At 41.8% G+C, this 15,688-nt stretch overlaps 1 protein-coding gene across 1 annotated transcript in view; it reads left to right on the top strand.

The window, feature by feature from the left end:
• The first annotated feature begins 8,003 nt into the window (after positions 1-8,003).
• Positions 8,004-15,688, top strand: part of CSTA (cystatin A) — a 25,995-nt gene continuing 18,310 nt past the window's right edge. The window contains exon 1 of the mRNA XM_004712301.1: positions 8,004-8,069. Coding sequence (XP_004712358.1) covers positions 8,004-8,069 — 66 coding nt within the window. The remainder of the gene's footprint in view (positions 8,070-15,688) is intronic.

The raw sequence follows: 15,688 nt of genomic DNA on the forward strand, positions 1-15,688 counted from the left end.
GTCTTGTGGCTCCAGTGGCGATGGAAGCAACTCATCTCAGCAATGATATGAGTCTCCACGTGTCTTCTCCAGCTCCAGGGCTCTGGCTACCTCAGGGTAGCTCAATGTATCTTGTCAACAGAATTGTCTTGCAAAGTGTCCATTTGTCCTGCCTCCAGGAGGCTATTTATCTCCATAGATCCTCCATATCTCCAAATGAGCTCTTCAAGCTGCAACCTGATGGATAGGCTAAACTCTGCCACTTTCCTCTTTTTTTTTAATGACCTTTTTGCTGTCTTCGTGTATGATGTTCTTCATGTCATTCCCATTCCACAACTCATCCAGTCTTCTGTCATTTGTGTTCAATGAGTCAAATCTATTATTGAGATAGTCTCAAAATCCAGGTGGGATCTACTCAAGGTAGTACTTGGTTTTCGTGGACTTGCTTTAATTTCTTCCACTCCAACCTGAGTTTACATATGAGCCATTGATGATCGGTTCCACAGTCAGCCCTAGGCTTGTTTTTTTTTGTAGGTTTGTTTTAGCTGAAGATTGTCAGGGGAACGAGCCCCTAACAAATCATCACAGGTCTGGTAGGCGCTATTGTACAGCGATAATAAGTAAGGATTATAGTAAAGTCATAGAGAATAAAAGAGATAGAAGAGAGATTGAAATAATGGAGTCAGACACATTTCATGGCAGCATGCTCACCTCAGCCCCACTTGGTGGCCCATGTCAGGATGTGGAAGGTGGTAATTTAATTTAAGGAGAGAGTGATTTATTGCTAACCAAGACATATATATCTTTAGGGGCTTGCATGCCCCTTAATTACAGGTAAAGACATACATCACAGGAAGGGGTTGTACAATAGGCAATACAAGCAATAGGAGGGGGACATACAATGGGCATAAGCGTAACAGGAAGGGCATGAGCTAAGGGTGTACACCTAATAGGAAGGAGAAGGACTAGGAGTATACAGGTGACAAGATGGTCAGACCCTAGATTCATGATGGTGGCCTAACCTTGGTCACCCTTGAGTGGACTTGACCTCCCTGGGCTCTCTTTCAGGGAAACAATCTACAACTAGCCTTATCGGAAGGGAGTGGGCCCTATTCCTTCTTATGATGTCTAATAGTCTATTATCTATCTGGAAATGTACATTGTAGCTCCTATGACTCTGTTCAATAAATCTGTTGGGGATATTGCCAAGTCAGAGTTCTGTCTCTGGAGGTGCCCAATCTCTAACGCTGGTTGATTGACAAAGGGGTAGTTTGAGTCCTATAGGAACCTATCTATACCCAAAAATGTTCCAAGAAGGTCCTGCATCACTAGAACCAGTGGCCATCCAACTGACTTCTGCCCCGTAAGTTTTCAGTGGCTGACTTTTCAGAAGTTGATCGCCAAGCCTTTATTCCAAGGTAGATCGCTGAGGAAGCTTAGACCTCCATTCTTTTGGTCAGCAGCCAAGTTCACTTGCAACCACACCTTTCTTCCTGTCGCTCACAGGGGTATAGGTCATTGCCAAGACTTCAGGGCAGGCCTGAACGTTCCATGGGAGATGAGGATGTCCAATTGAAAGAGCACTGAACAGGGAGTCAGAGGACCTGGACTCCAGCCCAGCTCTGTCACTGACTGGCACGTGCCCACCAGAAAGATCCTGTCCCTCTTTCGCTGTCAGTGTCCCCAGTTGGAAAGGGAAGGGCTGAGTCTAAATCCGTTGTTTTATAAAACAAAATTTAAAGGGGGACTGAATACCTCTTTTTTATTATTATTTATTTTTAAATAGAACGTCTGTTTACAAAAAAAATAAGAGTCCCCCCAGAGCCTCATTTCTCTGATCTTTCGCACCATCCCTGTCCTCCCCAAGCTGGCCCCTGAGAGCCTCCAGTTTCTACCTCCCATAGTATGTAAGAGTTCTGTTGAATATACCGATCATCTGTTCTGGATGGAGAACTTGAGCTCGTCCATTCATTCAATAAGTACGTAGTTATTGGGCACACGCTGGGTGCTGGGCATTCTGCTAGGCAGCAAGATGACCCCAGGAAAGGAGTAGTAAGCAGCGCACACTTACTGAGCGCACATTATCCGCAAAGCACTGTTCTAGGTTCTGGGCTCTGGGGCTTTAGCAGTTATGCCAAGCAACACAAAGTACAAAAATAAGCACTCTAAGCATACCTTATGAAAAGTACCCTTCAGGAATCAAAAGAGGTGACAGCATCGAGACAAGCAGAAGCTAGAGGAAGACCTCACTTTGAATCCGACATTTCTGCTGAGAGATGAAGGCGGTGAAGAACCAGGGGAAGACCATCCCTGGTTGCAGAAGTGCAGCCCAGTGACCACAGGCGGAGGGAGAGACAAGCTTAACCTGTTCCTGGACCTGAATGAGGTCAGTGCATCTGGTCACAGGATATGAGCATCACGAGAGGAGGCTGGAGAGACCGGGCAAAACCTAAAACATGCAAAGCTTAGTTATCCCTAGTAAGGGGTTGGCTTTTTTTTTTAAGTTCAAGGGGAAGATATGGAAGGACTTTGTCCAAGAGAGCAACACTATCTAACTCGTTGACAAAAGATCACTCTGAGTCTTTTGTAGCAAACAGATGGTAGGGGGACAGAAAGAAAGAATAGAGACAAGCCCTTTGCAGCTGTCCAGGTAGAAAGAGCCAGTGTTGGGGGCAAAACGTGGCATGAAGAGGTCGAGACAAGATATACTGTAGATTTTGAGCATGAGAAGACAGAATGTTCTCACGGATTTGGAATTGGAGATCGGAAAATAAGGCAAGACTTCTTGGCTTCTGCATTGTGTAGCAAGGGGGGTGGCAGTGCCTTTGACTGAGAAGCAGGAGATTCTGGAAGGAAGAGTCACTTACAACCAGGGTGATGTCTGTGTAAGTGATTATTATGGCCAAATTCAGAAAAATGATCCAGAGCCAAAGCCACCGCTTCAGGCCCAGATCTTGACGTCAAATCTAAATCACTCCAGTTACCTCTCCCCCACCATGTTGGTTTTTATAGTGTGGTATTTCAGTATCCATAGACCCCTCTCTCCTCTGCCAGACTCAGAAAGAACCATGCCATGGATTGCACTCCACTTATTAATTCTTCTTTTTAATGTGTTCTTGTGTCCCAGGTGAAAGTTTGCAGAACAGACTAGTTTCCCATCTGATAGTTTGAACATCGCATATCTCACCTTCCCCACCCTCTTCCCATTTAGCCCTGAGTTTTGGTTCCCTTCATCCAGATTTTCTGCCCCTTCTTGACTTCCCCCCTTTGCTTTTGAGCAAATGTCCTTTTGCTTTCATTTTATGGACTGTTCTCAGGGACACATCTTTGTCAGGCCTGACTGTTTATTGGGGCGGGGCAGGAGGGGGGGGGCGATGAGGCAGAGTCTCTTGTTTGGCTGCAAGGTGATCCCTAGGAATGTTTCCAGTTCCAGGTCAGAAGAATGTCCTAGGGTCATAGTGTCAGGAATTCCTCTCATCTTTGTTGGATTACTAAATCTGGCCTTGTTTGTGAATTTGATTTTTGGCTCTCCGGTTTTTTTCCCTCCTCTCTCCGCGACCCTCTGTTGTGATCCCACTGGGAGCAGGGGGTACTGGTAGCCTAACACCAACTAGTTCTTCTGGTTTCAGTCCCACATAGGCTGCGGTTCATAAAGTCTATTCATCCTTTGGACTACTGGCTTTCTTGAGTCTTTGCTTCAGATGGGAAGGAACAATAGAGGAATCTCAGATGGCTGCTCACAAACATGTGAGACCCCAGGTGCTACTACCAAAGTAGGGTACAAAATATTGTCTTTAGGGCCGAGTCTCTGCTCCTTGCCTCTGAGCCTAGAAGCTTCATCCTGAAAGGTGTTTGGTTATGTCTGAAAGGGTTCCAAGACTGTGGCCCTTGCGTGCTCTATGATGATATCCACAAACCTGTGTCTGCTGGTGGGCGTGCTCCCTGAGGGTCTCCCAGACCTCGTTAGCATATTCATGTACTTCTGTATCCATTCATAAATACTGTGTTAATGCTATTGTTATAAGATTGTCTATGTTAGGGTAGTTACCATAGTTGTCCTTTATTCTTGAATTTCTCTCAATGTCTTCCTTTGTCTTAACCATATTGTGCTGACCTCCCCCATACTGTGTACAAAGGGGCTTCTACAAGTTCTTGGAAAAATATAATTGAAAGATAATGTAATTTTTCCATGAACATTTTAAGGTCCCTTGTATTGTTTTTCCTTTTACCATCATTATGTCTTCCATCTATGAGTAATTTTCTCTCCTTCCCCTTCCCTGCTAACCATCAAAATTCTTTCCATTATAAAGAATTAAGAGAGTTCAAATTAATTAGACTTTTTTATGACAAAACAACCATCTGTTCATATCCTTTGCCCATTTTTGATATAAATATTTATTTCTTTGTGCAAAGAAATTGACAAGAATAATTTAAAGATAGGAATTATAGTCAGTTTAATTGAACATGTAGTTTGACATTTTTATCACTTTAAACCTCTTATTGAAACAATCATAATTTTTTGAGGACCTAATGCCGGGGGCTTAAGAAGAGAGAAAATGTTTTGAGAATGATGAGGGCGATGAATGTACAAATGTGCTTTACCCAATTGATGTGTGTATGGATTGTGATAAGAGTTGTATGAGCCCCTAATAAAATGATTTTTTAAAATAAACAATCATAATTTTTAAATTCATAAAACCCAAGTATAAAATTTAGAGAGTTAAAATTATTTAGACTTTTAAACTCAAACATTATCAGTTCATATTTTGTCCATTTTTAAAATTAGATTGCCTTTTTGTTGTGTGATTCTTTTAAGTTATAAGAAAACAACTAGTTTCTCAGAATAAGTCTTAAGCCTATTAGAATTCACCAGAAAATTGTCTAAATGTTTTGTTGAGAAGGTTAATCTCTTACATGTACGAATTTATGAGCCAAAAGGCTCGCTCTCAGACCATAATGGAAAACCTTTTATTTATAATAATTAACATCTATTATGAAAGAAATTCTTATGTTTCTTACTGAAGAAACAAGCTAGGAATAGACATTATTGATGACAACATACAAAAACAGACCAGCTTCAGATTGAACAAGACTTTATCTACCTCACATTGTTTTTCGTTCTTTGTGCCCCAGACCACACCCATCGGCCAACATACTCCAGCCCTCTCTCCCCCTCCTCATGAGTGTGACGGTGATGGCAGACTCACATTTTTTTTATTTCCTAAAATTTCTTATAAAGTATCGTTGCAAATTAAATTTTCATAACTCACACCACTTTGAAAATATCAAGGCTCATTGGTTCTGATTTCCACATTGTCTTAGTAAGGACTTGATGGAGTTTGGGGGGTGGTTTGTTTTTGCAAAGATCTGGATTTTCCCCGGCTTCTGCCTAGAATGAGGAAAGAAGGGATTTTCTTATCCCAATTATGTCTTTACATGTTTAATATTGACCTCCTTGTTCAAACCGGCTCCTCCTCTTATCTCTGTAGATCCTATTAGTAGCACAGTCACCGGCCTGGTCGTCCAAAGACAATACCTCAGTCAGTCACCTGATCCCCTTTTCTTGCCCCACCCTCCTAATATTACCTTTACAAGTTGTTCATACCATCCTGTTCCTCTCAGTGGACTTGCCACAACATTGGATCGGGCTCTCATTAACTTTTAATTATTCTGTGATGGCAACCTCCTACGTGTTCTTTCTGCCCACAGGATTTTTCCAACCATCCAGTCTACACATTGGTTCTAATTTTATCTTCGTAAAGCACAAATGGTCTCTACGTGGCTCTTAATTTTGAGTCCCCTCCATGAATGACTGAACAACTAACAGAAAACCCTGGCTTTCTATGTTCTTCCTTTGAGCTCACACTTCGAACAGAACCTTTACAGCTGCTTTTAAAACAATAGGTTGGCACAGTGGCTGTTAAGACTTTAACCAAAAAAAGAAAATTAGAGGGAAATTTTACTGCATTAAAGTAAGCCCAAGAGACATGTACTGGTGTTGTCCACCAGATTATAAACTCCGTTCAAATGGTTGACCAATGTGTGTAATCCACTAGACCAGGATTCCTTAGGGAGACAGTCCCTGCCCTTACGGAGGAAGATGACACTGTCTGCCTTCATGAGGATTCACAGCCTCAGAGACTCAAAAGGGTGATTCTACTCTGTGCTATAGAGTCACTGTGGGTCGGAGTTGACTCCATGACAGCGGGTTTGGGGTGGATTTGTTTGGCGGGGGTTGTGGGGGGTGAATCTCTAAATTTTATTTAAAAGCAAATATTTATATTTGTTGTGCTATACTGAAAATATTTTTAATGTATCAGAAAGCTTTGAGACCAAGTAACAAAATACTCAACAGTGGCTTCCATAGTAAGGACAATTATCTGGAATCTGGAATAAATGGCCTCAATTTAGGGGCTCAAAAATGTCCTCTTCCTAACCCGCCTTCAGATGGTGTTAGCAAAGCTCCCTCAAGGTTACACGATACAGTGGCAGTTCCAATTGTTTCATCCCCACAGGACAAGTCCAAAAGCAGAGAGATAGAAGAAGGAGTTTTATTTTACACATAACTTACGTGGGAAAGGAAGTTTTTCCCTGATGGCCCAATAGATTTTTCCCTTAGATCTCCCTGGCCAGAACTACGTCATGTGGTCTTCCGAAACTACAAGGAATGCTGAAAGCGTGACATTTTCAGCCTCTGTAGCAAGAGGCTGACTCTAAGCACAGGAAGAACGGCAAGGACGAGGTAACCAATTCCATAAGAAAGTACAGTACACGAGAGCTCGGACTCTTTCTTCAAGTATGTTTTTCACAATGTCTAGCACAATACTGGGTATACAGTGAGTTCTTGGTCTTATTAGTTGATTGATGGATACAAAAAGCAAGATGCAAATGATCTTTTTAAAGAGTGTTGTAGGTGGTAACACACACACACCCTGACTAGCAGAAATATTCATACAACAATTGTAGTTCTAGATACATAAGCCTGCAAACACCCTCAAACAGACACAAAATAGAAATATTATATTATACATATTGTTGTTAATAGTGGAACACCAGAAACAACCAAGTTCTTTATCAACAAGAGACTGAGTAAGAGGAGGGCTTCAAAAACTTTGTGGAAAACCAGAATTAAAGATAATGGAAAACATCCACCAACCTTTAGAAGCCCCGCCCCACGCGACATGCGGAAGAGTATAAGAAAATGGCATATGCAGGTCGAGGACATCTATTTCTTCTCAAGGGGCCTGGTGCACAGTAGTGAAGAACTCAGCTGTCAGCCACAGGTCAGAGGTGGAGCCCACCAGCCGCTTCATGGTAGAAAGGCGTTTCAGTCTAAGTCTGAAAAGAGTACCACCTGGGAACCCACATGGGACGGACGGTTCTACCCTGTGGCCCCTGTCCTACAGAGACCCTGTGAGTCAACATCAGCTCGATGCAACGGGTTTGGGTTACTTGGATCTCCATATCTGCATGGAAAGATTCAGAAGCATGTTGGATGAGGAAAGAATATAATACTGAATATGTGCTTCATATACTATGCAAGTAAAATTTTTAAACTGCAATTATGTTGAATTAGAAAATGTTATACATCATTTAAAACATTAAATTTTTTCTATTATAAAAAAATAAATGAATGAAAATTGTGTTAGAGCTTCTAACTCCCTTGGAAACTCTGGTTATAGCTTCAGATTTCATACTCAGACCCATAGGACAGAACCACTGTCAGTGAGGATGCCGGGAAGCGGGGCTCTTGTTACGCATGACTTCTGGAACACACCGTTTGGTCATTGCGCCAGCCCTCTTCACCTACCTCCCGATTGGCACAGGTTGTTCAGCAGCCCAGAAGACATGCTTTGAGTCACACTGGTTTTATGTGTTGTTTTCATGTTCCCTCCCCGCTTGTTGAGGAGAATGAAACATCCCAGAGGTGGAGCTCATAAACACCTTTAAAAGCCGGCGTCTCTCTGCACTGCCCTGGTCATTCAGTTCCAGCATCCTGCTGTGCAAAGAGGCAATTAGCCAAAATGTTACCTGGAGGTTTGTCTGAAGCTAAACCTGCCACTCCAGAAGTCCAGGAGATGGTTAATGAGGTGAGTTGATGCGTCCCATGCAAGGGATTTATTCCAAACCTTGGTTCTTGCTTGGACTCGTGGTCAGCGTGTGAGTGAACATAAATGCTGGAACTTCGGGGAATGCGGGGCTTAGTCCAGGCTTCCTGACAATGGAACATGGAACCCTGAGCTTCTCAGGTGACACCTCTGGGAACCCCGACCGTGCCAGAGAGCAAGCTCCCTCTTTGCTCCTCCAGGCTTTATGAGGCATGATTCTAGGATTACTAGTTCCGTTTCTGATGATTTTTTCCAATCTAACCAAGTGATGCCACCATGTAATTAAAGTCTAAGGTTGGTAACAAGTTGATGAATTATGTTTCCAATGCACTGAGGGGAGATTTCTTTCAATGGTTCGAAGAACAATTTTCTACCAGCTTGCCTGACTAGACAATGTTGTCACCCTTCAGATGACAACACTACCAGAGAAGTGGCACGGTCCATGGTGGTTCGACAAGTGACAGGCAGCCCAGTTGATTCTGATAAAAAGAGAGAGCACAGTGCTTTCACAGAGTGGTGCCGTTCTCTGATTGGTTATCTACAAATCATCGTCCGACAAAACGTCATCGTCTGGTGCAATCTGAAAGGAAAATTGAGATAAATGGCTCTGGGGTTCGTAATTTGTTCGTGTATTCTTCCTTCTGGGTTTGGTCGGTTTTGACTGGGGCCGGGGGCACGTTACGGTTGTTGTTAGGATGTGTTTGTTTTGTTTTCACTTTCTAAGACATTATTCCCTGGCGGTCTGGCAACAAGGTCTGCTTCTTGTATCAATGGAAGGGATGCGGGGCTCTTCACTGAAGGGCTGTGGCACGCTCGCTCCGTAAGGAGCCGGACACCACTCTTTCTTTGGGACTAAGTCTTTCCATTTCCAGGGTCCTTTACAAAAGTGTAAAGAAAATCTTGAAGTCTATTTTTCTTGAAGATGTTCATATTAAGTCAATAATTTTTTTAAATAATTTTTGCTTAAAAAATAATAATAATAATAATTGTTGCTTAAAAAAATAAAATAATAATTCTTGCTGAGCCAATTCCAACTCATAGCAAAGAGTGGAATTTCCCGATAGGGTTTCCTAGGCTATAATTTTTCTGGCAGCAGACTGCCACATTTATCTCTTGTGGAGTGGCTGGTGGTTTCGAACCATTGACTTTTCGTTAGCTGCTATAAAGTTTAACCACTGCCTGAGCTGTCAGAGCTCCTTAACATACCAGGACCCCCTAGGTAAGGCCAACGGTTGAAGACTTGGCTGCTAGCCAAAAGGTTGGAGCCTGGAGTCCATCCAGAGGTAACTTGATACAAAAGGCCTAACTACCGACTTCTGAAAAAATATACCCTGCGCACAACAAAACAAAATGCTACCCTGCCCGGTGCCATCCTCACAACCACTGCTGTGTTGGAGTTCACTGTTGCAGCCACTGTATCAAGCCATCTCATTGAGGATTTTTTTTCCCCACTGACCGCTGCTATACCAGCAAGACGTCTTTTTTCAGGGACTTGTGCCTCCTGGTAACATATCCGAAGTCTGTAAGGTGGAGTCTGACCATTGTTGCTTCGAAAGAACATTCTGGCTTTACTTCTTCCAAAGCAGATTTGTCCACTCTCCTGGACGTCCACAGTATAGTCACCTTTATTCGTGAACAACGTAATTCAAAGGCATCGGTTCTTCAGTCTGCCTTACTCGTGGTTCAGCATTTTCGTATGTATGAAGTGATTGAAAAGACCGCGCATCAGACTTCCTTTCATCCTCAAAGCAACATTTTGGCTTTTGAACACTTTAAAGAGATCTTTTGTAGCATAATGGCCCAAGGCAGTAAATACAGCATTTGATGTCCTGGCCGCTGCTTCTATGGATGTTGACTCGCATCCAAGTAAAATGAAATCCTTGACAATTCAGCCTTCTCCCAACTTATCCTAATGTTCGCTGGTCCATCTGTGGGGAATTTTGTTTTCTTCACAGGCGGGGCTCATTTGAAACGACCAGCCCCTTCTCAGGAGAAAGAAAAGGCTTTCTCCTTCCATAAAGAGTTTGGTCTCAGAAGCTCACAAGTCAGAACTGACTTACTGGCCGTGAGTTTGGTTTCTTGGCTACACTGAGTTCTAACCACACTGAAGACTGTAGTCTTTTCTTTATGGCAGTAAGTGCTTCAAATCCTCTTGGCTTCCAACAAGCAAGGCTGTGTCACCTGCACATTGAAAGTTGCTCATCTTCATACAGTCTAGCTTCTCTAATTATTGACACAGATAGAGTTTGAATAGGTTTGGTGAGAGGATACCACCCTGGTGCACACCTTTCCTGATTTTAAACCATACAGGATTCCTTTGTTCTGTTCAAATGACCACCTCTTAGACTATGTATTGTCTGCATGAGCACAATTAAGTATTCCAGAATACTCTTCCACATAACTCTTGTTATGTGAGCCATAACTTGTTATGGTCCACATAGTCAATTGCCTTTTACATAATCCATAAAGTATGGTAAACATCTTTCTAGTATTTTCTACTTGCAACCAAGATCCAGCTGATATTAGTAATGATATCCCTCATTCCACATACACTTCTGAATCGACCTTGATTTTCTGGCAGCTCCCTGTTGATGTAACTCTGCAACCATTTTTAAATTATCTTCAGCAGAATTGTGTGTGTGTGTTGTATTACTGATATTGTTGGATAATTTCTGCATTCTTTTGGATCATCTTCTTTGAGATAGGCACAAATATTAATCTCTTGCAGTGGGTTGGCTGGGTGGTTATCTTTCAAATTTCTTGATGTCAATAAGGGAGCTTTTGCAGGGCTATATATGTTTGTTAAATTTTTCAATATATAATCGAGGATGGGAAGTTGGGGGAGGGAGGAAAGAAAAGAGGAGCTGATACCAAGGGCTCAAATAGAAAGAAAATGTTTTGAAAATGATGGTGGCAACATATGTACAAGTGTGCTTGATACAATTGATTTATGGATTGTTATAAGATCTGTAAGAGCCCCCAATAAAATGATTCATAAAAGAATGTTATATGGGAAATTTTTTTTCAATTGGTAGTCCATCAATTCCTAGAGCCTTTTTTTTTAACTGATGCTTTCAGTGAAGCTTCTTCCTTCAATATTATCAGTTCTTGATCATTTACTACTTCCTGAAATGGTTGAACGTCAATAATTATTTTTGGTACAGTGACTCCGTGTGCTCCTTCCATCTTCTTTTGATGCTTCCTGCTTCATTAAATATTGTACCTCAGTTGTTGGTGCCATCTAGTTGGTACCAACTCACAGCGAACCTACGTGCAACCAAACAAAGCACTACGGGTCCTGCATCATCCCCACCACTGATGTTATGTTTGAGCCCCTTGTTACAGTCACAGTTTCAATTTTCTTTCATTGACCCTCGACTTTACCAAGCATAATGCCCTTTTCCATGGACTGGCATCTCCTGATAATATGTCTGAAGTATTGAGATGAATAGAATCCTTCAATATTGTAACTCAAGGCTTCAGCTTCTTATTTAATTATTTTAGTTTGAAAAACTGCTGAATGTGTTCTTTCCTTTTGGTATTCCAACTCCAGGTCTTTGCACATTGCATTATAATATTTTACTTTGTCTTAGGGCGTGGAAAATAAAGAACACTGAGACAAAAACAACAGGCATTGCCATCAAGTCGATTCTGACTCATAGCAACCCTACAAAGGGTTTCTGAAACTGTCCATCTTAATGGGGACAGATAGCCTCACCTTTCTCTTGCAGAGCTGCTGGTGGGTTTGAACAGTTGATCTTACTGTTAGAAACCCAACATTAACCCTCTGTGCCACCGGGGCAAAAAATTGTTGATGGTTTTTTTAAAACCTTATAATCATGGTTAACAAAAACAATTGTTTCGAACAAGAAGCATCCGGAAATTCTTGAATTGTCAATATTACCCATCTGTGAGCAATGCACTAAATCATAAAAGTAATTTAAGTTATTGCTTACTGTTTACCTCAGGCTCCAGCAGAGAAGTAGAATGAGAGATCAAATTAACAGTAGCCACTAGAGAAGCCTCAAAAGAAAGCCAAAAAACAGCTATTGAAGACCCTTTGAATTACAGTTCCATTTGATCTTCATAATTCCTGAAGCAGACAAGGAAAGTGTTATGCCTATTTTTATATGATGAAATCAAGATTTAGAAGGTTAACAGTCACCTAATTATGCTACTGACCTACCTCCAAATTTTTGCACTTTCTATCATGCCAAGAACATGGGCGGCGGAGCAGACACCGGAGAGTGTGTGATAAACCTGCGTCCTCTGTCCAATCAGCCCACCTCAGGTTTAAATCCACAGGAAAACTTAGTCTCAGTCACTTCACAGCGGTACATTTCTCCAGCATCTCTTAGGTGACCATCCTAGATGTTTTGGAAGGTGGATGCAGACTGTAAGCTAATGGTCCCTGGCCTCAAGGGGTTTACAATCTAGTTGGTGAAGTCAAGGTTTCTAGGGCATAATATAAAAGAATACACAATTAAGTACTTTGCCATAATTATAGTTTTTGGACCAGGAGGGAAATGAGAAATTGTTTTGTCAAACATCCTAAGTTGGGGATAAATAATTACAGTGTGGTAGGTCAGCTTCTGGCGGGCTGAACTCTCAATTATCACTTACCTCCTCTCTCTCAGCTGAGATAGTCCCTGCCTTAGGGCACTATTCCCAAGTAAGGGCTGGAAGAAAGAGGAATTGTGAGTAAACTCTTTACAGTGTAGGAAGTACTTTCACATCAGTTATGTAATTTCTTCTCCCACAAACAACCCTGAGAGGCAGGGATTATTATATTCACTTTAGAAGTAAGGAAATGAATGAATGATTTCATCAAGATTATAGAAGTAGTTGGGCTCCCATTCAAGACCAGGCAGATGTTGGTAATCACAGATCTTGTAGGATTTACGGGGGGATACTATATAGGTCATTGACCCAGTAATTTTATTCCTTTGATTTTTTTTTTTTTTAAACTTCGAACTCATGGCCATCCAATCAATTCTGACTCATGGAAACCCCACAGGACAGCCCCTGTGAGTTTCTGGGACTGTAATGCTTTATGAGAACAGAAAGCCTCATCTTCCCCCAAGGAGTTGCTGCTGGTTTCAAACTGGTAACCTCATGGCTCAATGCATAACGCACTACACCACCAGGGGTCCTAAAAAAAGAGTTTATCTATCTTTTAAAGCATCTCCTAAAAAATGCAAAGATTCTTGAAGAAACTGTAATTTGTCCACTTTCTCTGCCCTTAACCAAGAATTGCTTCTCTCTTTCTTTTTTGAAATCATTTTCTTGTAGTAAAAAAATACACACACGTATGTGGCAAAAACATTTGCCACCTGAATATTTTTATATGGACAGTTCAATGACTTTGCTCATCATGTTGTACAACCATCACCACTATCCATTTCCAAATGGCTTCACCACAGTCAACAAAAACCCAGTGCCTGCTAGGCTGAGAGTCTTCCTTGTCCCCGCCCCCCTACTCCTTACACCCCAAAGGCAAACTCACAGCCATGCAGTCTCTTCGGCCTCACAGTGCCCCTGTACGCTATATCCACTAGTAAGCACTGTCTTCGGGGCAATTGCCTATTTTGTAAAGGGGGATTTTAGGACAGTTCAGATCCATCAGTCACTCTGCAAGAGAAAGATGAGGCTGTCTGCTCTCAGAACCCCTGCAGAGGGTTGAGAATCCACTCAAAGGCAGTGGCTTGGCTTTGAGGGGGTTATGTCACTCAATAGAATGTTTCAAAAATTAATTCATGTTGTTTCATGTATCAGAACTTCATTTCTCTTGGTGGATAAATAGCAGTCAAAACAAAAAACCAAACTCACTGCCATCAAGTCAGTGCTGCTTCCTGGTGACCCTGTGCGACAGGGAGAATTGCTCCTGTGGGTTTCTGAGACCGTAACTCTTTAGAGAAATAGAAAGCCTCCGTTTCTATTTCTCCACCGAGGAACAGGCGGTGGATTCAAACAGCCAACCTTTCAAATTGCAGCACAACTCATAACCACGATGCCACAAGGGCTCCTGAAGAGTAGTTCATTATATGTTAATGCCACATTTTGCTTGTCCATCCATTGATGAACACATTGGTTGTTTCCACCTTTTGCTGACTGTGAATATCGCTGCAATGACTATTGTGTTACAAGTTTCTGTTTGAACCACCGATCTTGCAGTTAGCTACCCAAGCCTAACCCACAGTGCCACCAGGGCTCCTTTATAGAGAACAGAGGTGGGCGAAATACAGAAGATAAACCACTGACTGATCTTAACTTGAGTGGCTGAACTCTACCTGCCTTCTTTCATCGAGGTAAGGGATAGCAGGAGCAAGATGGCCTTGGCTCTCCACCCAGCAATACCTTTTGAAATTCCAATTTAGTACACTTGTCTTCAAATGGGAAATAAAGGATTAGTATTTGGGGGTGAAAGAAAAGCAGTATTAACTTTGGTCTGGAATGTCTTTACATCAGATATTATTGTTAATGAATAAAATGTCTTTACCAAAGAATGGTTTGTCGGTAAGAAAACCTTACAAGCAAAGTAAGATGTCTGTCATTAAGTTTTCTCTTTGACACTATTTTAGGATACAAAAGAGACCTCAAATCTCAAACATAACTTAAGGAGAACATTTATAAAATCATAAACAGGAAAAGACAAGGCAAAGAAAAAGACCCATTATCCAGATGAAGGAGACAATTAGCACAAGGCCATAAAGGCTTCCAAGGGTTACCAGAGAATGGTCAGCTTAAATAGAACATGGAGGGGCAAAGAAAGCTGTTGCATCTGCAGGAATGGGACCATGATTGGAACATGTGCGTTATACTACACAGAAGAGCTTACAAGGCTCTCCAAACAAAGCAATCAATGTATGACTCAAGACCTTATAACTTTAGTGCCCCAATTTCCATTAAGGGCCCACCCAAAGGTAGTAATCTACTCTCTACTGCACTCTGCCTGAGCACAAGGCCATTCACACTGCTGGTAAAATGATCAAAAAATAAAAGGAAATAGAGGAAAGAACTAGGAGGCAAAGGGCATTTATAGAGGTCTAAATACAGGCATGCACATATGTAAATATAATTAGATATGAGGATGGGGAAATAGATCTATGTGCATATATTTATAGGTTTAGTACTAAGGTAGCAGATGGCCATTGGGCCTCCACTCAAGTACTCACTCAATGCAAAAATACTTTCTTGCATTCCATGATGCTCACCTTGCCAACACGATCACTGAAAACAAAACTGGTGCATAAGCAAATGTGGTGAAGAAACCTGATGGAGCTTGGCTATCAAAAGATATAGTGTCTCGGGTCTTAAAGACTTGAAGGTAAACAAGTGGCCATCTAACTCAGAAGCAACAAAGCCCACATGGAAGAAGCACACCAGCCTGTGTGATCACAAGGTGTCGAAAGGATCAGTTATCAGGCATCAAGGAACAAAAATCGTATCATTGTGTGCTCACCTTCCCAACACAGTCGCTGAAGACAAAGCAGGTGCATAAGCCAATGTGGTGAAGAAAGCTGATGGTGCCCGGATATCAAAAGATATAGCATCTGGGGTCTTAAAGGCTTGAAGGTAAACAAGTAGCCATCTAGCTCAGA

This window comes from Echinops telfairi, unplaced genomic scaffold (assembly GCF_000313985.2).
Source record: "Echinops telfairi isolate 266 unplaced genomic scaffold, ASM31398v2 ScPeMD7_17;HRSCAF=63, whole genome shotgun sequence".
Lineage (NCBI taxonomy): Eukaryota > Metazoa > Chordata > Mammalia > Afrosoricida > Tenrecidae > Echinops > Echinops telfairi.